Raw genomic sequence first — 20,713 nt, forward strand, 5'->3', positions numbered from 1 at the left:
TAGACAAGGGGCATGAGAGGACCTGGAGTCCCTCCGAGCCTGGCAGCAGGAGCTGCTCTGGCAGGAGGTAAATGGCTTGTCCGGCGGCAAAAGAGGAGCCGCAGGGAACCTTGCCAAGGGTGACCCTGGCAGCAAGCTGGCAGGCTGCCTGCTGCAGAAGCAGATGAAAGGCTGCACTTCTCATTGCTGGGACACTTAGTTATGGGGTGCTTGGGTTTCTAGAGGTTATTGCTTGCTTGGGATTTTGGGAGAAGAAATGTGGGGAATTGTTGTTGCTGGAAATGCATGCTGCAGAGAACAGGCAATATTGAGACCTTATTTTACTTTAAATGTGTGAATACTCCCCATAGTCCTGTTTCTGTATCGCTTGGATCAAGCACTGAGAAGGGAAAAGCTGGAAATAGATAGGCAACAGATAAACCATCCTGGATTATTATTGCAATGTGGGATCAAAGAGCTTATGTTCAAAACTATGGCTTCTGTGTTGGATTTGAGGGCAATTTACCTAAATTACTTTCTCAATTTCTTTGAAATGTTTTTGCTGAACTGCTGCTCAAGCAATACCAAAGTGGAAATAGAGGGCAGTTAATGAACTTGTTTTCTGACTCATTCTACCAAAGTTTCATTCCATGAGTAGTTGGCATTGAATGGCAAAATATCCTGTGCAACCCCAGAGAGCTGCAAAACTCTCACTCTGCTCCTCAGTGCCTAAATATCAAGGTCAGATCTCAGCCTCGGCCTTCTGCGTGGTAGCATTTCATACTGTGGCTGTGCCAGTGCACCAATTATTTATAAGACATCTGTGCTACAGCACAGATTATTGAATAGAGACCAAAAGTTTTGGGGAAAAAAGTGGTGCTGATAGTACAAACTTGTAGCATCAGAAATTCGTATTATCTGTTACAGACAACGATGTAGAGTTTACTTCAATTTTTCTTTTTTTCTGGTTTATACTCGCCTAATAGGCTCTGCAGAGGAATGTTTTAGACTAGTCTGAAACCTCCTGCCTGTTCAACCAAAGCAAGTCTGTTGATTTCCATGTTAGCAGAGGCACACCCAAAATGACTTCTGGGCAGAAGGAGTCTCCACGGCAGAGACTGCTCTTGGCTTATGTGCAGAGGTCACTAACGCATACAAGTAATACGTAATCACGAATGTATGAGGCAGTATGGCTCAGTGCAGAGGACCCTTGAGCAAGATCTAGTCACGTACCTCAAGTATGTCAAACAGCCCAGCCGCTTGGGTCAGCCCTCTGGTGAGAAGCAGAAGTGGCTGTCTCAGCCACGGCACCTCACTTGTGTGGCTCTGCCGCTTCCAGGTCTTCAGCTCCCACTGGAGTGACGGGGAGACGGGGACAGCTCAGGTATCTTACTACCACAGCATTGACATATCCTTACTTGCCCTAACTGCTCCGTGTGCATGTCAGCTGAAGATGTCCAAATTGTCCAGGGCATACCTTTGCTCTCAGGCTTTTGGGATTATCTGAGACGTCATTATCCTGGTAGAGCCCTGGGCAGATGGGAACTGTCAGCTCAACACAAAGTTTAGGTGTTTCCAGTCTTTGTTCCCATCTGTCAAGTGCTGGCAGTTGAGGGGCTTTGTGCTTTGTATGCTTTTGAAGATAATCCAGTCCCACTCTTAATTATTACTGTTCCCGTTAGATGGAAACTTAGAGTCATTATGGCAAATAGACATAATTTATGGGTACTGCAGCACTTTATATTATCTATAGTAGTGTGTACTTACAGGCATACTTTTGAGGCTAGCAGATGTAGAATTTGGCACACCAGCTGTGTGTTGTTTGCAGGCAGAGATGCAGATTGTGTTGTCCATATTTGTTCCATTTGTTATGATTGGTCAGGTACAGAATCATGCAAGAGCTGGGGTGTTCTGAGGAAATCAAAGTTCTGGTGTATCTTATTTCCTGTCGTACTTGCAAGAAAAATAAGTACGGAAAGCTTCTTTTACATATGTATCTATCTTATCAGGTTGCCCAGACAAGTTGCGGATGCCTCATCATTGGAAGTGTTGAAGGTCAGGTTGGATGGGACTTTGAGCAACTTGACCTAGTGAAAGAGGTCCCTGCCCATGGCCGGGGGGTTGGACTAGATGATCTTTAAAGGTCCCTTCCAACCCAAATCATTCTAGGATTCAGTGGTTCTGTGATTTTATCTATGCTTTGTCCAATACAGGAAACAGTGTTTTGTATTACAGGGTCTTGGCAGGGGACTTGGTGTATTAGTTGCAGCAGGGGGGGGAGCTTTTTTATTTTGAAAGATTATTTTTTCAAGTAATTATTTGTGAGTTCCATTCCTGGATGGAAATGCAGGCAGAATTCCATCACTGCTGACTTCTGCAAACATTTTGCAATCAATCTAATGCTCTCGAGTTTTTCAGGGTGGTTTTCAGGAGCCATCCTTCAATAGAAAGGTGGTGTTTGAGACCCGGGTTGCCAAACTAAGCATAAAGTTGTATTGATAGTCTCCCAAGTTCTGAAACCAATGTGCTGCCATCAGGGGTGGAGATTTGAGTTTTCAGTAGTTCTTTAAGTGCCATCTGAATTTTCTATGTAGTATTCATTTTTCAGATAACAAAGGAAGGACATTGCAGAGCCTGGGCTTATTTAAAATGTATTCAGACTAGATTCAAAGAGGTAGATTCAGGATTTTCTGTATAGGCTCCATCCACCATGTCCCTTCTCTGTTATAAATTCAGCAACAGAGAAATCAGCTTTTAAATTAACAGAGCACACAAAAAGAAAGGTACAGATTAATGAAAAGATGGGGATTTAATACAGCTTTTGAGCAGAGAAAGGATCCGGTAAAAAAGAAAGATGTCTGAGCTTGCAGCTGAGTTAGTAGGAGGAATGAGTGTCCCAAAAGTTGGGGAAAGTCTTCTCAGTGAAAGGGGTTTAGGCAGGCTTTTGTGATCTGAACATGAGAGAAAGTCTGAGGAAGTCCACAAGGGGATTTTGAGTACATCACACATTGCACCACACTGGTGTGAGCACTCTGAAGGTTGGGATGGTTCTTCAGCTGGTTAGCAGGCGTTTCTGAGCTGAGGAGGATGATGGGGCTAAGGCTGCAAAGTATGAAATTAGGTAAAGGCAGCTCCTAACCTTTTGATTTGAAGAACTTGGCTGAATTAGAGGCATATGAACTGCAGGAATTAGGCAGGAGAGATAAATAGAAAGACCGTGTCAGTCAGTTGACAGAATATGAAATTGCTTGTGTATAGGGGAGGAGATAGGTGGCACATTCGTCTAGAGAATAATGTCTCCATTCTCCATTCTGAGGCTGAGAGGTCCCTCTGATTTCACTATCACTCATTTTGCTGGCATCCTCGTGAAATTATTCCTATTTTTCATTTTTGAAATCTGGTTATTCTAAAGGTGAAAGGGTGTAAAATGACATTGGTGGCTTTTTTCCTTAGCAGCAATTTCATGTTTTTCTGTGGACTCTGTGAGCTTTCTTTCAATTAGTAGCCCAGCAGCCCCAGTGCTATGCTGTTACTGGCAATAAGGAAAAAGACACTATTCTTTTTTTTAGTACTGTTTTTGCCCCTCTAATTCTAGCTGAGCCGAGTAAAATTAGAGCAACTGTTGCTCACTCTACAGCCTGCCTGAAACACGTAGATACTCCATAATCAAGGGAACACTAGGAGCACACATATTTTATGGTATGTTCTAAGTTGGGCCTTGGAGATTGCCACTGACCCTTTGAACAAGAGTAATATTTAATTTTTAAATAGTTGTTTTATTATTAAAGAAACTATCGCCCTCTCTGCCCAAATACTGCTTGTAATATATAATGCCAGCTTACTCCGTTCCAAAATAGATTTTAGAGTAAAGTCTCACATGTCATTAAGCTTATTAATATTTTTTGTATTCTAGCTCTCAGGGGAGAATTAGAAGCACTGTCAATGACTTTTAGCTTTTCAGACATTGTTATCAGAGCTTGCTAGCTGGCATTGATTCTAGTTTTCCCATAGGATCTCAGATGAAAAAAGGTTACTAGGCTAAATGAAGCATGAACAAAGCCAGGGTGCAAACATTATGCAATATTAGTAGAACAGAAAACCAGGGCCAGTACTATGCATCAGTGCCATGTGTGTGGTTTACTTGTGACCTTTACAGTCACAAAAATATGAGGAATCAAATAGTATTACTCTGAATGAGTGATAATGGTGCTACCCAGATGTAGGGCATCTTGAATGTTGTTCCTGTGCCCTTTAGATGCTGTAGAAGTCTTATTCCTGCCTCTCTTCCTGTCTACTACTTTCCCTCTTGAAACAATTGACCCATGATCCCAGTCTCAGTTTCTTAATATGTAATTAATATTCCCTTTTTTGCAAAATGGAGATTAGGGATTTGTTGAGACCAGATTATCTTTGGAGTACAAGGAAAGAGTATTACATAAATACATAAATACATAAATTACATAAATAAGCAGCCTCCCGCCCCCAAAAATTTAGTATTTAAATAAACATCAGTCAGCTCTGTGTGTGTAAGGGAGACTTAGCTAATCGTCTAGTTGGTGTTAAATATCAGTGAATGAAAAAGCCACTGCAAAGGAAATGAAAAATATTAGCAAGATAGCCTAAGGAGTATTTTCGGATTTGGCTGAAAAACAGTGCCAAAAGTGGGCTTTTTCATTTCTCTGCATCTGTGACCTAGTGAACTACAAACCTGGGGAAAGAAGAGGAAAGGTGCTAGTGGAGAGGCGCACAGAAGAAGGAGAAAGGTGGAGAAAAGCTTCCCCACTCCCAGCAAATCTTTCTCTTGCACAGTAAGGTAACTGGCCGTTTCTGGGTTTGGCTTTTGTTTTGCTGGGGACCATGGAAAAAGCAGACAATTGGAGGAGGTCGACCATCTATCGCTAGGGCAGTCTGAGGGAAACCTGAAAAGGAAAAGAGGGGGGCCACGGTATGATAAAATATTATGAGTCTCATTATCACAGATAGGGATAAGATCTTGCCACTGGACAGTGAGGAGTTGGGACAACTTTAAGTGTATCAGTCTTACAGAAAGAGTGTTTTAATGGTCAAAAAGGATGTTCTTTCTGGGTGGGTGTTCATTTAAAAAAAAAAGTCCTTAAGAATACAATAAGCAAACCACACGGACAATGACAGGATTCATTAAGTGCAGTTTAAGATACTGTTTGACAGTAATGAATAATCTGGTGGTTAATGAAGAAAGTGGATGTGAATGCCCTCAGAATCCCTGAGTTGCAGAATCCCTGTTGCTTCACTGTCAGCTGAGAATTCCTGTAAAGGGCATTGGAAAATGGTCTGTATGGATAGTGTCACTGCTAAAGCCACAGGTCTTAGAAACAAAATTCATTCAGTCAGCTAGAAGTTCTGCCTGTTGTTTTGGTTGGTTACATGGGCTCAGCTTTGTTCAACTGGCCATGGATTTTAAGTGCCCTGTAAGAAATGTATCGAGACTCATTTTTCCATTTCAGCTATCTAGCTTTCCAAAGGAATGGCAAATACTCAAATCTCCTGGTGGAAAATGTATGGTATGTCTGTCATCTGAAATCTTGAGCTATTTCTGAGGAAAAAAAAAATGGTTTTGATGTTTCAGATCCTGCTACCTAGTACAGAAAATGGAGGTCCTAATCCCTAATGCACTGATTCTGAATGGACGGACACAGCTATGCCTGCTTGGCATTCCCCACCATCGGTTACTCTGTAAAATACCCTGTTGCAACGGAAGTATGCCAAATAAAGGCCTGGGTCTGGCAGCAGGAGCTGGGACTGCTGTCGTCCCATTCTGTGCTGTAGACCAGACTCACCACTGCAATTTCAAACTACCGTCCACTTTTGCATTGAATGCTGACAGTGGCATGTTGGTTGCCTCAACCTTTCTAGAGGAAGAAACAACTGCAATAGAGTGTTTTGTATTGGACCTTCTCTGAACACTGGCTCACATACATAAATACACACAGCTCCCTACATTCTGTTGTGCTTTTGTTAAAGAAAGCAAGTTCAAGGAAATGGCCATGCATTTCTGCATTTGAGGACTTGTGAGGGTCCTTCTATGAGAGTTTACTCAACAGGGAACAATCAATGACTACCCCATATACATCAGAGCAGTAGCAGGTATGATTGCTGAGTGCCTGCTGGAAAAGAATAATTGATTTTTGTGAATGAAAAAAAGAGCACAGAGAGAATAGAGGAAAGCAAGAATAAAGTGTAGGGCATTTGGGAGTCATGGGGGGGGGATTCAAACTGATTTCTTCAAACTAATTTGCTGTAAATGTTACAGTGCTTTGCTTTTAAAGGAGGGAGTGTCAGAGATTTCAGATCTTTTCCTTAAGTACAAGACGTCTTCATTAACTTCACTAAAATACACCTCTGCGATTTACCCAGCTGTCCAGTCTTTGGATGGTGGTACTGGAAATTGTGCTTTAGGGCTAGAAGAGGTTTTTCCTTTTAGGAGGGTTAGAGAAAGATATTCAGGTGTCATATGACCTGAGCTTAATGAGGGTTACTGCTCTGAAAATATCTGAAAATATAATTTGGGTGTCCCGTTGTTCTAATTAACATTATGCTTACTTGACTAGCCTGAGCATGAGGCACACGGGTACTGGGTATAAAAATTAGGATTACAGAAAAAGAGAGAGAAGGTGAAGAATTTGGTGTACTGACAAGAACTGAATGGACAAAAGAAAGCTCCTACCTGAGGGAGAGATTGCTCTACTTGTTCTCTGTGGGCTGCAAAGAATTTGTATGAAGGTAACAAAGATAGGTGTGAGGAGTAGGAGAGTACCCTTTTTTTGACCAAGAAAAAATGTCTGTGAAATACTGGCTTCTGTTTTGACAGGAGTGAGACACATTTACATCTGTGAATGCATTGCTACAAAAGCATTAAAACTTTGCATTGGGAGAACTGCAAGGCTGGAGGAGCTATGTATTTATTTACTGATCTGAACCAGCGCAGACTTGCCTTTTTTTTTTTTTTTCACTGCTTTCAGTCAGAGAATCACAACAAAACAACAGAGAAGACTACATGGACCTGCTATATACAATTTTAAGGTGAAAAAATTGTTAGCCTGTGGACACTTAATAGGGAAGAAGCTTGATGAGGTAGTTAGGTATCCACTTGTTTGTCACTCACATCATTGCTAGAAGATACAGCAGCATCCAGGCAAGATCAATAGCAGTCTTGTGGAGCTGTGTGTTTCAATTGGTTGAGCTGGCTCTTAAGGTCAAAATCTGTTTTGACATCCTGCTTCCTTGTCTGGCTCGTTTAAGCTGCTCGAAAAAATTATTTGTACCTTGTATTGCCGTGACTTCTGAAAAAAAAAAAAAAAGAAAGCACCCAAAACCTTCCAGTTAGAGAAGTGAGAAGCTGCAGAGCACAGATAGTAGCAACAGAGCTCAGTGTTCGTACAAGAACAAGCTCACAATATAGCAGCACTTCCCAGCTTTAAGTACAAGAAGGCTTTGGAAAGGAAAAAAAAAAAAATAAAAGGCATCATAAACTAATAAAGTTTGGCTTTCTGTGGATTTAGTGTCATTACTGATTGCAAGCTGTGACTGAAGCTTTTCCCTTTTTAGGGTGTTTATAGGTATGTCGTGGTTTGGGTGGTGTCATGGTCACATGTAGATCCTCTGCTGCCTAATACAAGCAGCTCACTTTTTGGCTTCCCCACTGTGGGAATCCTAAAGAGGTTTTCTGTTCTCCGCCACCCACCAGTTGTTAAACTGGATTTGATAAGCCATAAGGAAAGGTAAGGATTAGCAGATACATACATTTGAAAGGACATAAAGAAACGCATGTAAGAGGATCACTTTGTTGAGCTAAATTATTTTTTTTTCCAATTTCAAAATCATTTGTGATTATCTTTTGAGGTGAGCAAGGGTGGTAACACTGCTTATTTTATCCAAACCTTTTTTATACATCATATAGTATATTTACAAACCATAAAAGTATATTCAGAATAAAAACCTTTGTTGCCAGTGATTTAAGCTGTCCAATAATAAAGGTAAGCTGCTATCTAGCTGAAGAAATGCATTAGCATGCGGAAAGCAATGCTTCTTCCTCTGGGAGTTTTTAATCAAGCTTCTTGTACTGATTGAGATGCAGTGCTCAAAAGTGAGAAAAATGATTAACAAAATCAAAAATCTAGAGCGTTTTTCACGCAAACATTCATCAGTATATCTTATGTAATTACATAGCCAATAAATCAGCATCGTGTGTAAGTGCTTCAGTCACGGTGTAAATATCTTAATGACTGAAACATCTTCACACATGAATTATTTATACCTGTATGATTCATTTTTCATATCCATGCTTTACTTCAACTTGATAAACTAATCCTTCTCTGTCAGGGAATGTGTGCTTGATTATTGCCTTCCGATTTCTCTTCCTTGTGTTTATTTTCCACAGTTAGACACACTCCATTTCTTCTCTTCTGGTTCCTCTAATGTAGTTATCTTACTTATTCATCCTGGCTGCCTTGGTTTGCCTTCCCTGTGCATTTCAACAGGCACATGGGAAATAACACTAGGGCATAAGCTGATCGTGCATTTCTCAAGTAACTCCGGAGCAGCATCTTGAAAGATTTACTCATTCTCAACAGATACTTGCATTTAGTTTCTTCTCCTCTCCTCGAGGCAATTGTTACAGAAAGAACTTGTGATAGGCCAATAACAAGTTGAGCTTTGCCATTTTCTGTATCAACATGAGTTCAGACCTTTGTCACAGTACTGGTGACAAATGTTGTTTGAGCCTCTTCCCATGTGTTTGTAAGTACAAGCTTGTTTGGAGCTCCAGAAACCACTGGAATATTCAAGAAGAAAATAATTGTTTCTCAGCACAGGAATGGGAATTGCGACTTCATAAATTCTCCTCTGCTGCATGTGCTTATTTGGCTCTATGCAAGTCACTATGTGAGTCCTGCCTTAGATGCCTCGGCCAAGGGTCTAAGTAAGGCAGGGCTTCGATTGCCATAACCTCCTTCTTTAGTTACTAGAGAAAGAGACGTAGCTGCTGAGGGCAGTTCTTCCAGCTTTAAAGCTATTTAGTGCCTGAAGCTCCAGGTAGGAATGCTGCTGGGTGGACTCTCTTCTGTTGGATCACGATGTAAAGTTTGGTTCAGATTTATGGAGCAGCTTGTTTTGGTAGCACCTGTGGAAGTTCAGCTTTTAAAAAGTCAGTCCCAGTTGGGCACAAAAAGGAATCACTCAGATTTAATAGGCACTTTCAAATCCTCAAGTTTCTCACTGAAAAAAAGACAACAAGAATATAAAAATTATTTCAAGTTGTGGGGAAAAAAGGAGTTCTATAATAATTAACTGATGCTTTACTGGGACTGTATGTTATTCCATAAAAGCAACTTTTTTTCACTTTATTTCTATATTCACTTTACCTACATTACTCTCTAGCTAGGAATAGCACCTTAGCTGAGTGTTAGTTAATCAAGCTCTCATTCAATTTCTTGTACCATCGTACAGCTTGTTAATTTTATACAATAATACACTGTTTCACAGTCTTTCTCTTCTGTGTCAGAATTACGGTTTGGACTAATTTTCTAGATTTAAGACTGAATGGAATTTCTTGATATCTATCTTCTCTTTCATACTTTGAAGACCAGCTGCAGTTCTTTTACAGCTTCAGTCTCAGGAACTTCTGAGAGACATCTCAGTTGAACATTCTCCTAGTGTTCTTCCAGAAGGCTCCAGTACTCTGTGAATATGAATCTCAAGACATTTGGTAACTGCTTCAGCATAAGTCTTTGGTTATTCATTTTTGAGTTATTCTGATTGTAAGCACCTCCAAAGGCTTCTCATACCACTTTCTTTGTCTCGGTGTTTTTATGTCCTTACTGTATCTTGCTCCACTGAGATCAGTGGTTGATCAATAGGTATCGGTTAGTAGGAGTTCTCAGGCAGTCTCCAAAATGTACTTCACCCTTATCACTGCCTGCTTTGTTTTGGCATTTAGGAAGCAGCCTGCTGTCTTTTTTTCTTTGTTCGGTCTAGCACTTGTCTCTCTTGGGCATAGTTCCTCACCACAGTCATCAGTCATGACTATTGCTGCCTTCTGCTTTTCTGCTTTCTTGTTTCAGTGTTGGTCATTTACTATCTGTGCCCTGTTACAAGGCAGTACTTTATCCAGTGACAGCATATTACAAGAATCTTCTGACCCTCCTCACATGCATTTTGCTTTAACTCCTACTATTTCTAGCTGTCATGCCTCCTGCATTTTCTCCATTTTCTCCTAAATTGCCCTTTCTTTTTGTGAGCGATTTCTGGTAGACCCTTGCTTCACCTTCTTGATTTAATTATTACAGCTGTTGTGAACAGACCTTCCCCTTCTTTTCTGGAAATCAATTTAGCATCCTTCTCTAACCTCTTCAGTTCATAATTTTTTTCAGATAATATTCTACTTTTTTATTAATTCTATTTCTTCAGCATGCCTGTTTTAAATTTCAGGTGAGTTTTAGATTAGTTGTGCAATAGAGTGATTCACTAACACATCCTAGTTCCCTAACCTGGTGCATCTCTGATTCCACAGCACTCAGAAGCTTTCTGACATCCCAGATTCACAAACCTCCTTTTGCTTTTATTTACTTGACACCTAAATTGATGTTATTCCAGAATTTCTTTAAGTGGCTTGTTGTCTGGTTAGAGAAATAGAATAGCCATGGAGATTTAAAGTTGGGAAAAATATGAAATGGCATAAGGACCACATGGGTCTAACACTGATCTTTTGATGTCTAATTTTAACAGATTCGGTAGCAACAGCGTCTGGGCCACTGCTGGTTGAAGTTGCCAAAACTCCCGGTGCTGCTCTTGGGGTTGCACTAACTACCTCGATGTGCTGCAACAAACAGGTCATTGTCATAGACAAAATCAAATCTGCAAGTATTGCAGACAGGTGAGTGTGACAGAGAGCTGGCACTGCAGGTCCATACATCCATTTTATTTCTACTTTGGTTTGGTATTAAAGAAACCCTTCCATTTTTTGATGAATTTCACGAAACCAGATGCTCTCAAGGTTGTTAGGTCTTAAAATCAGCACTTTGTCAGGTTGTTGTTCCATACTGCTGAGTTTAAGACTTCCAGGGCAGCATTTACTTTAGCTCGTTCACATAGTATTCAATGACATAAGCCAGCCCCCACGTAAAATGTGACTGTCTGCTTGCACTATGCAACACAGAAGTTGAGAGCTCTGCTCTGAGTATTAAATGTAATGCTGCAGCAGAGATTGGTATTTAAAAAAAATAAATAACCCCCTGGAATTCTTAAAGTAAACATACAATATGGAACAGCTGTCAAGAGAAGTAAGTTTCGAGGCTTCACAACCTTGAAGTGTTCTTTTAGAATATATCACTCATTCTTGTAGCACAGTGAAATGGAACTCCTTATGTCTGGATTTTTTTATTGATATTTTAGAATAAGACTGAGGTATTAGGAAGACTGGCTTCTGTATCTTGGAGTTATTTTGCAGTAATTTTTTCCACTTCATTTAAACCTTTAAATAAAACCATTTAAACCATTTTAAAAATGGTAGATAGTTTTCCCCAACAGTCAAAGCCTCTGTTAACAGAGCTGTGGGATCCTTTCTGGGTTGCGTGCGTGTGTGTGTGTGTGTGTGTATGTGTTTACACATATACAGTATATTTCTATATACATATCTCTATCTAAAAAATCCTTAAATATTACGTTTCAGCAGCAAATTCCTCCTGCATGTCCCCAGTCACCCTACCTTGTTAACTCCTCTTTGACAACGGTGCTTTTGGTAGCACCCACTTGTAGCAGTGAGTCTACAGCTCCTCTGTGGGCTTTTCCCTACAGTAGAAATTTTGAGAGTGACGGCCATTGATCCAGGGGTGTTCTCCAGTTCAATGGTGCAGGATGCTTTAATTTTCTCCCTCTGTTTTTTCCCATTTCACAGGGGGTAACCAATTAAAGGAGCTGTCTACTTGACTGGTACGTCGGGATGCTGACTGCTGTGTTTGCATTTCTCAACTCATCCAGTAGCCAGTCTTTTGAGTGCAGCGAGATCTAGCAGATAGCCCCCTTCCCCCACCCCACTCCTGAAGTCACCATGCTAGCCCTGGTTTCATTATTTGTTTGACTACTGCATAATTTCATCATCATTTACAGCTTTTGTACTAATAAATGTTGGAACTATAGCTCAAAAAATGATGAACTGGGTGCTTGTGTGAGGGATATGTGACCAAGTTATTTGAGTCTCCTTAAGCCCTTCTCATTTTATTCTGCTGCCATTCACACATATTTTTATAGTCAGATACCCCATTCTAGTTCTGTGAGTGATGTCTTGGCATATACTGTATTAACTGAATTGTTTTTAAGGTTTGTACTAAAAGATATAAAGTCTGACCAGTGACAATGCCTACAAAACACAAATCTCTCTCGAAAAAAAGAGAACACGCTCATAGTTGTCATGACCAGTTTGAAGGCAGTAAAACTCATTTTCCAAGCAAAGAGCATACCTGATCATACCGAGTTTTTTTCCCCTTTTATGTAGATGTGGTGCATTACATGTAGGAGACCACATTCTGTCCATTGATGGCACCAGCATGGAGTACTGTACACTGGCAGAAGCAACACAATTTTTGGCTAATGCAGCGGATAACGTCAAACTTGAGATCCTTCCTCACCACCAGACACGGTTAGCGCTGAAAGGCCCAGAGCACGGTAAGAGGATTTGTAGCACCAAATACTCCTTTCTTTTTCTGTCTTTTACTTTGCCTGCCCTTGCTGAATGGTCAAGGAAGCTATCGCGGCAGTTATGGCTGTAAACGTTGTTTCAGCTCCCCAGGTTATGCTTCTGCAGTTTCTAAGAAGCTCTGTGTTTTCTCAGCCTTAATGTACCCTCTGAGATTCCTATGGATAGAGAGGGAAATGTTTTACCGGGAAATGGCTCTGCGCACTTGTAGATGTACATAAAGACACCTGTTGACTCTACTGTTGCAATCATTGTGGGGGCAACTAGGAACCTCAGTAAATGAATCTCTAACTTGCTTCTTAAATTTAGAGGGGGGAGGAAGGACCACAGCCACCTTCCTTTCAGCATATTGACTTGATAGTCTGTTATGACCACTTCAATATTAACACCTGTTCTCCCCTAAAATAGCTCAAAAGAAGCCCAGTGTATTTTTTCATGTTAATGGCATTATTATCTGTTGCCATCATCTTTTAAAGTACTTCTGAGATTGCTTCATGTATTCATTGTCAGTGCTTACGAAAAAGGGTTGTTTGGAAACAGTTTCCTAGATCCCAGCCCTTTTTCCCCATGATATTTATTTCATACCAACATGCTTGAAGAGAATGGCTATCCATTTTCAAATTAAATATATATAAAAAGTCTTAGTATTTGAAGATGGGGGCTGCCTGTCTTGTCTTCTAACTAATCCTGAGAAAGTGACTAATTCACAGTATTCATAAATTCAGTCTAAGATACCGCATGCTGGTGGACGTCAAAGTAACAAGGGTTATCAAATTCACAGAGAGCAGGTACCTGTGTTGCAGCATGAACCAGTGGTACCATTTTCTGAGCCTGCGATACTGTGCCGTCTTCTTTAGACCATGACAGTATTTCTGAGGTCTGGAAATGTCAGTAATGGTAAATGTTCTTTGACACCTATCTAAGATCCAAGCTGTCCCTGGATGGGGACGCTTTAGTTGGTTTGTCAGAGTGGTGAATATTGAACTAGTGGCTGAGGAGACCCTTGTTTCTCCAAGACCAGGGTGAAAAAAAAGTAGCCCTCGCGATACCAAGTTCTTCCATTATTCAGCTGCATCTGTTTTCCCTTTCTACTTAAGCCAGTTAGAGGGGTGAGGGAGCAGGGAATGATACTGCAGAAGCAGAATGAGATGGAGACGAAATTTTGCAAAATATTTCCATTCTTTTCAGTTATGACAGTACATTGCAAACAGATCTTTCATTTTTTTGAAGGGAAGATGTCACACAATCAATTTTTGGCTGGCTAAAGAACCTTTGAAGAGTGTTTATTTTGGGAAGATGAGTACCAGGCCCAAAGATTTGTGTGGATGATTGTATTACTTCAAGCAGTTGGTTTCTTAACCAGCATTTAAAACAAATTGATGCCATTAATGTACTAGTCACCTTGATCCAGTGTAGATGCTTAGAAAAAGCAAGGCTCTCACCATGCCAGAGTTAAGAACTGGCCATTACAAAATCGTATCAAGGGGATCTGCAAAAGCTAGATAAGCACATCTTTTGGGGAGAGATCTCCCTGAGGTAATAAACTTGCTTTCTAAAGTAAGACAGAAGAACTAGGATGTTTACTGCGCTTCCCAGCCCCTCACCAAGTGATGCTACTCCAAAAATCATGACCGATTCAAGATGTAACATGCTTTATGGAAGCAAGTACCCTTTTGGAAACAACCTTTCATCAGGTGTGGTATGGCCTAGATGCTGCAGAGTTTGAAAAGCTCCCTTTATGTGTCTGGGATAAGCTGAGTCATTAGGGCTATATCTGTTGAGCCCAGTTATTGGTATTCTGGGAACATGTTAGGAATTAAAAATAGGCAAGAAAGTATATAAAATAAATTGCAATTTTAGCCCTAAAATAAAATGGAGAGCACTATAAAAGATCAGATTTTTTTTTCATGTTTTTTGTGTGTGTGTGTGTGTGCACTGTGCTGCAAACATTCATTTCTCTTGCTGCCCCATTAGTTTTATGTTCACTGTACACAACCCTGGGTTGGAATAGCTCAAATTATTGCTAAATTACTACAGTTACACACGACAGGATTTTCTTTTACAGAACTTTTGTTGAATTGGGATTATCCTTCTACAAGCTGAGCAAACTGAATTTGTGTACCTTCCCACTTTGTGGGACATTTTTGTCTCTACTCTCAGCATGAAAATAAAACATTAAAAAAAAAATCAAAGACTACCAGATAATTTCCTGCTGGAAGCAGTCTTTTTAATTAAACAAGGCTCACAGCAACTTGAAAATAATGAAAATCCACCTGGTCACGTTGTTCTTATCAGATTTTAATTTTTACACCATAGTTCGGAAATCTTGCTGTCTGTGCCCATAATCAAAGAGACAGTTTCATTTGAAAAAGATAATGATAAGTCTGTAAGATACATATGGCCATATCAGGCTACTGCTGCTGTTTCTGGGACTTGTCTGGCTGACGTGAGATTTTCCAAAAGCAGATGAGGTACCCTGAGGCACAGGCTGGCTGGTGGCACCAAGCACTCCTCCTGGCGCTGGTGTCGCACCCCACCCTCATCTTTGTTACCTGTTGAGGAGAAAAAAATTAAAAAAAAATTAATTCTTTTGATTCAAACACGTCGGAGCACAGCAGGGGTGCTCTCAGGGAGGGATGCAGGCCCAGGGCTCCCTGACCTGGGGTGCAGAGCCAGGTGTTATGGTTTGAGAAACTCACAATTTATTGTCATTTAGATAATTATTCTATCACCTGATGACCCTTCCCCACCCAGGATGGGGAAGCAGGGAAAGCAAGGAAACACGGGGGTTGACATCTAAATAGATTTAATAGGATAAGACTAAATAATTAACATTAATAATAGTAAAGAACCAGTATTGATCCTGATATCAATATAAAATATACGAGGATTATACTCAGCCCATTCTATCAGCAGGAAGCTGTGCACTCCCAGCAGTGGACAGTAAATGTCAGACACTGCGAGCGCTACGGCTTCAGGAGGAAGGGAAGGACTCAGGGGTCCAGCACCAGGACAAGAAGTTCTCTGGACCGCCGCCATCAAGGGAGAGAGAACTCCTCAGCAAATTTTCTAACTTATATTGAATGTGATGTTCATGGTATGAAATAATCCTGTTGGCCAGCTTGGGTCAAGTGCCCGGGTCTTGCTCCTCCTCATCCCTGCACCCGGCCAGGCTCGAAAGCATGGAGACCTTGAAACCCACATACCATAGCTGGCTATAAAGTAAATATTTTTATGAATTCAGACACTAGAGTCTTCTAAAAGTGTAGTTTTCCCAAGCATTAGAAGAGAAATTAGTCCTGTGTCGCTGAAACCAGGACACCAGGCCTGGCAGTGCTGGGGCCGCCAGAGTCCCAAACGCCTCACACGGCTGCGGGGACATGGTAGGCCCCTGCACTCTCCTTTTCCTCCCCCTTCCCTGGTACGCACTCTTCGTTGTGGTGACAGGCATTGCTTTTAAGTCAGAGGAAGGTTTATATATTCAGGCAATTGGCAAATCATTACTCCTGTAACATGAAGTGAAACAGAAGGGTAGCTTTCTTTCTGGCACTGTGCAGGGCTTACTGTGATGGCTGCCCTTTTCCCCCTTATTTTGTGTCATGGAGTAAGATGTGAACACGAGATGTGGGTCCAACCTGAACAGTCAAGATTTCTGGCTACTGTTAAAGTCCAGCACAGGGTCATATGCATCTGCAGCTATTATAGATATAGCAGGTAGCAGAGAGACACAGAGACACTTTGGTTCATGGGCCAAGGTCTGTAACTTGAAGTTTCATAGAATTGGTGAATCCCTCAGTGTTCTTAAGACAAAAATTCAGTGAGTGTTTCCCAGTTTGAAGTGTTCCTCTACAGTTCAGTAAGGATACAGTTATGCTGAATTTAATGATGAATAGAAAGTATTTAATGAAGGGTGACTTAAATAATTTCCTTTTAATATTTGATTTAATATCAACTGAAATGCTTTCCATTCTCTTGGTAAATACTGGCCTTCCCTTCTGTCATATCCAAGACTCTCCATATGTAGAATCAGCAATCAAATGTGGTCTCAAATTTCATCCAGAAAAAGATCATTTTTGAAGATTTGAAGATCAAGTTTAAAAAAAACCATGTTAAATCACACATCCAACTAATCAATAGGAACTCCTTTATTAACCAGGCTTCATGATAGAGTTTTTCTGCTGCTGGCTCAGGGAAGTCGTTTACTGCACAGAATAGTGTAGTGCCAACAATAGATGGTGTCAAAATTAAAATGTCAATGCAGTAAATTTAAATGAGTGGCAAGTAAACATCTCCATTCCAGGCAGTGCTGTATATAGTATCTTGTTGATCTTTTTAATGTAGATCAATACAAGCAGAGACTTCCTAACCTTCCGTTAGTGGTCATATGTATTTTCTTAGTATTTTCTGAGAAAGTTTGCAATTGTAACTCCTGAAACCAAAGTGAGATTAGAAATTGATTCAGTACTAATCTTTTTAAAAACAAATACAAGAAAACAAAAAAACACAATCAACAGCATTTATTCTGAGAAAAAATATTTCTGTTCATCAAGTTAGCACCCCCTGGTAAGAAGACAAGACCAGGTTATTTATTATATTATTTTATTTTATTTTATTTTATTTTCAATTTATTTTCATTTTTTGATTCTTTTTTGTTGTTGTTTGTGCACTTCAGTTACTTTTCCCTCTTCTCTGGTCCTTTTGTTTTCTGATTTTCCATCATCCCTTCATGCGGGCAGTGAATGTTCAAAGAAGCAACAGGCAACTTACCTGGGATTCGTGTGCCAACAGCCACAGCAGCCTCCTCACCTACCACCATTATAACACCTACCACCCTGACCATTGCAGGATGCCAGCCTTGAAATTCCAGAAAACGCCTCCTCAAAAAAGCCTTCGTAACGTTCCACGCTTTTTCCTGCTGACATATTCTCCTTCTCTTCTTCTTCTTCTTCCTCCTCCCTCCTCTCTTCTTTCACTCATATTTCTCCCATTTCAGGTGCTAAAACCCTTTCAGTTTTATGGATGCTATTCTTTTTCATAGCCATGCCAAGGTTATTTCTGACATTTTACACCTTTTGCTTCCTTTAACAAGGCGACCCTTGTACACAGAAAAAGGCTTGAAAATTCTGAATGAATCAGCTCTTCTATGAGTAGACCATTAGATTTGACTAGTCTATATAAAGCATGATTTTTGAATGCAAAGCATTGTTTACAAATCTTTTGTCAGAAATTACCTATTACACAAAGGCATTTCTAAAGTCAGTGTATCTAGACATACTGATCTGCATTGGTTCATGAGTATGTGTTAAAAAAATTAATTTAACATGCTTCACCTAAAATAAATTGTGTACTATGAATGTACTTTTTGTATTTGCAGTATCTTTGTTAGCTTCCAGCAGGTATTCTCATGAAACGCTGGCTACATTTTTACCTAGGGTCACCTATGTGCTTTAATGTCTTTCTTACTGGAAATGCACAAACCATTCTATGCATCATACACGTTGTTTTATTCATTGATGAGTTACAGGCATGTGCCGCACTCTTCTGTGAAGACTGAGTGCTGTATGCCAAGTTTTTGATTTCTTACAGCAGCTTTGGTGTCTTCATCCTTCTCTCCTACCTCCATGAGTGCATACAGCCTGAGTTCCCTGAACATGGGGACCTTACCTCGCAGCCTCTACTCCACCAGCCCACGTGGGACAATGATGAGGCGGAGGATGAAAAAGAAGGACTTCAAAAGCTCCTGTAGGTGGTAACAGCATTTGCTCAAAATGTGCAGTGAATGGGTGGAGGAGGGGGAAGATATAGAAAAAAAGGTACAAAATACCTTAATTAATATGTGGTAGGCAGAAGAGAGAACAATTGGAGTTTCTGTTAGATGTACGGAAACATCAGCTTAAAAATGTTTGTCCAACACTAAAATGAGATGAGTAGAGGCCATACAGCTTAACTATCTCATCTGCAATGTTTAAAGCAATGTTTTCTTCAGACAATCCTGCAAGGTTTTGTCATACCGTTACTGGAGTGATTTTTCAAATTCCTTTTTCAACTCTTCCTGTTTCCATCAGGGAATAAAATTCATAGGTGAATAGTCAAAACCAGATTGCTGGTAAGCTCAGCTATCACATTACGGAAGAAGAGCTTGACACGGTACCTCGTAGGTAGTTTAAATATTTACCTCTACAGCACAAGCTGCACAATTATTTTTATGAGGATCAGCGACAAATAATAGTGAAGGCTAAATAGCCTTGTTTCTGGCCACTCTCTGGGATTCAAAGCATGAATTTCTCATGAGTCAGTAGTTTCCCAAGCCAGGGTTGATATATTTCAGTCTGTTCCACTTTGTGTATTGCAAAGTATTCGCTGGGCCAGAGAGAGTATAGCTATATCAGCATGTGGTTTCCCAGACTCCATGTAAGTGCCACCTCTCCTTTTGGCTTCTCTGTCCTCCTGTGATCCGCAGCAGCTCGGTTCCTCCAGAGCAGGGAGGTGAGAACTGCTCTGTAAATCATCTGGTCTGGCTAATAATGCTCACAGGTCTACTCTGCAAAAACTGAGCTGCTGTGCATTACAGCATATTAAAGATTTCCCATGGTCATGGCAAAATCAGAGGAAACCAGCAGCCTCCAACCAAGGCCAGACACTATGGCGTTGCGAGGAAATGCTTGAGAGAAGAATTGGGGTTGTGCTTTCTTGCAGAGTTTTTTGTTGCTTGCTTGTTCTTATTTCTTTTGTAAAGCAAATATTTTTATGTAACTTTTGCCTGTAAGTGCATTTTTGATTTGTAATCTGATCAGCCATTTTTCACAACTCATCTGTTGACATGTTAGCTTCTAATGCATTCTTTCAGGTCACAGGGAGATAGCGTGTCCATCCATGCCATGGTATCAGTAGGGGTCCAGCTTTTACATGTCCTCACGTGCACATGAAAAATGGTAGTAATGTTACACTAATAGTAATTGGTTTGAATAGTAAAATAATCCTGGATGCAAAAAATAGTTCTTTGATTGTGCTATATTATAGCTGTTCCATCCAACAAAGGAATGTTAATCCTGAAAGCTAATCCTGTTATGGATCATGGAGACAGCTGTTACTCATATTATATTTTTTGAATATTTTTTCATTCAAGGAAGCCTTGCCCTGTACTTTGCTATCCTGCAAAGGCTCAAAACAAGGCCAGTGACATTAATTTAAGACAGTCACGTAGGCACTGCAGCCCACCTGAAAGATTCCTCAAGAAGGACCAGGGGATGACAGGCTGCTGTGATTAAGTAAATCTCTAGTTTGGAGGAATTAGGATGAGGCTTTTTTGTGGTGTAGTTCATTATGCATTTGCATTGTGAGGTATGGATATAGAGCATTACAAAATACTGGCCCCATCGCTGAGTCAGTCTGTGCCTCACTACATCAGCAACCCTGAATCAGAGCTGGCTTTGGAGGAATTAGCTGGCCAACCAGGCTTGCTTGCCCTTTCTGGGAGCTTGCTTTTCAGCCCACACAGGATTTCTTACCGCTGTTGCTAGACTTATACCTGTACTTGTGACTGCAGTAACAGCCAGTTTAAGAGACCCACCCACACTGGACTGAATGTGCTACAGGTGACCGTGATAGGAATGACTGGTCCTGTACCTTTCCACCATCCAGTGACAGGATTGGAAAGACCTTGCCACTCTCCCTTTGTGGGAAGCTCATGAGAACCGGGTAGCATCAATTGCTGTCCTTTTATAGAAAAGGAGTAGCATGCTCTCTTAATTTTACTGATTTTTTTTTTTCTCTTTAATCTAATTGCGTCATTTGAGGGCTTTATTAATATAACAGTAAATCTTTGAGGATGTCCTTTGGGAAGAAAAGGATGTATTGTTGAAGGATGCTGTAAAGTTTACATTGCCAATGATTTAGGAAAACTTGCATAACTTAATGTGATCATGCCAAGATTCATGATGATGAAGTGTGATGGTACATGGGGTTACAAGACTTTTATGGCCATGATTTTGCGATCATTGCATTAGT

The 20,713-nt window shown here is 40.5% G+C and overlaps 1 protein-coding gene across 5 annotated transcripts in view; it reads left to right on the forward strand.

Moving 5' to 3' along the window:
• Window positions 1–20,713, forward strand: part of GRIP1 (glutamate receptor interacting protein 1) — a 230,661-nt gene that overhangs the window by 170,392 nt on the left and 39,556 nt on the right. For 2 of the 5 annotated variants that reach the window (XM_074168855.1, XM_074168857.1), the window contains exons 8-10: window positions 10,741–10,888; window positions 12,506–12,675; window positions 18,293–18,448. In XM_074168855.1, the coding sequence (XP_074024956.1) occupies window positions 10,741–10,888; window positions 12,506–12,675; window positions 18,293–18,448 (474 nt within the window). Of the gene's footprint in view, window positions 1–10,740; window positions 10,889–12,505; window positions 12,676–17,442; window positions 17,599–18,292; window positions 18,449–20,713 lie in introns of all 5 variants that reach the window. The other 3 variants (XM_074168856.1, XM_074168858.1, XM_074168854.1) reach the window with 2 other exon arrangements.

The sequence above is a fragment of the Numenius arquata genome, chromosome 2, assembly GCF_964106895.1.
Source record: "Numenius arquata chromosome 2, bNumArq3.hap1.1, whole genome shotgun sequence".
Taxonomy (NCBI): Eukaryota; Metazoa; Chordata; class Aves; order Charadriiformes; family Scolopacidae; genus Numenius; species Numenius arquata.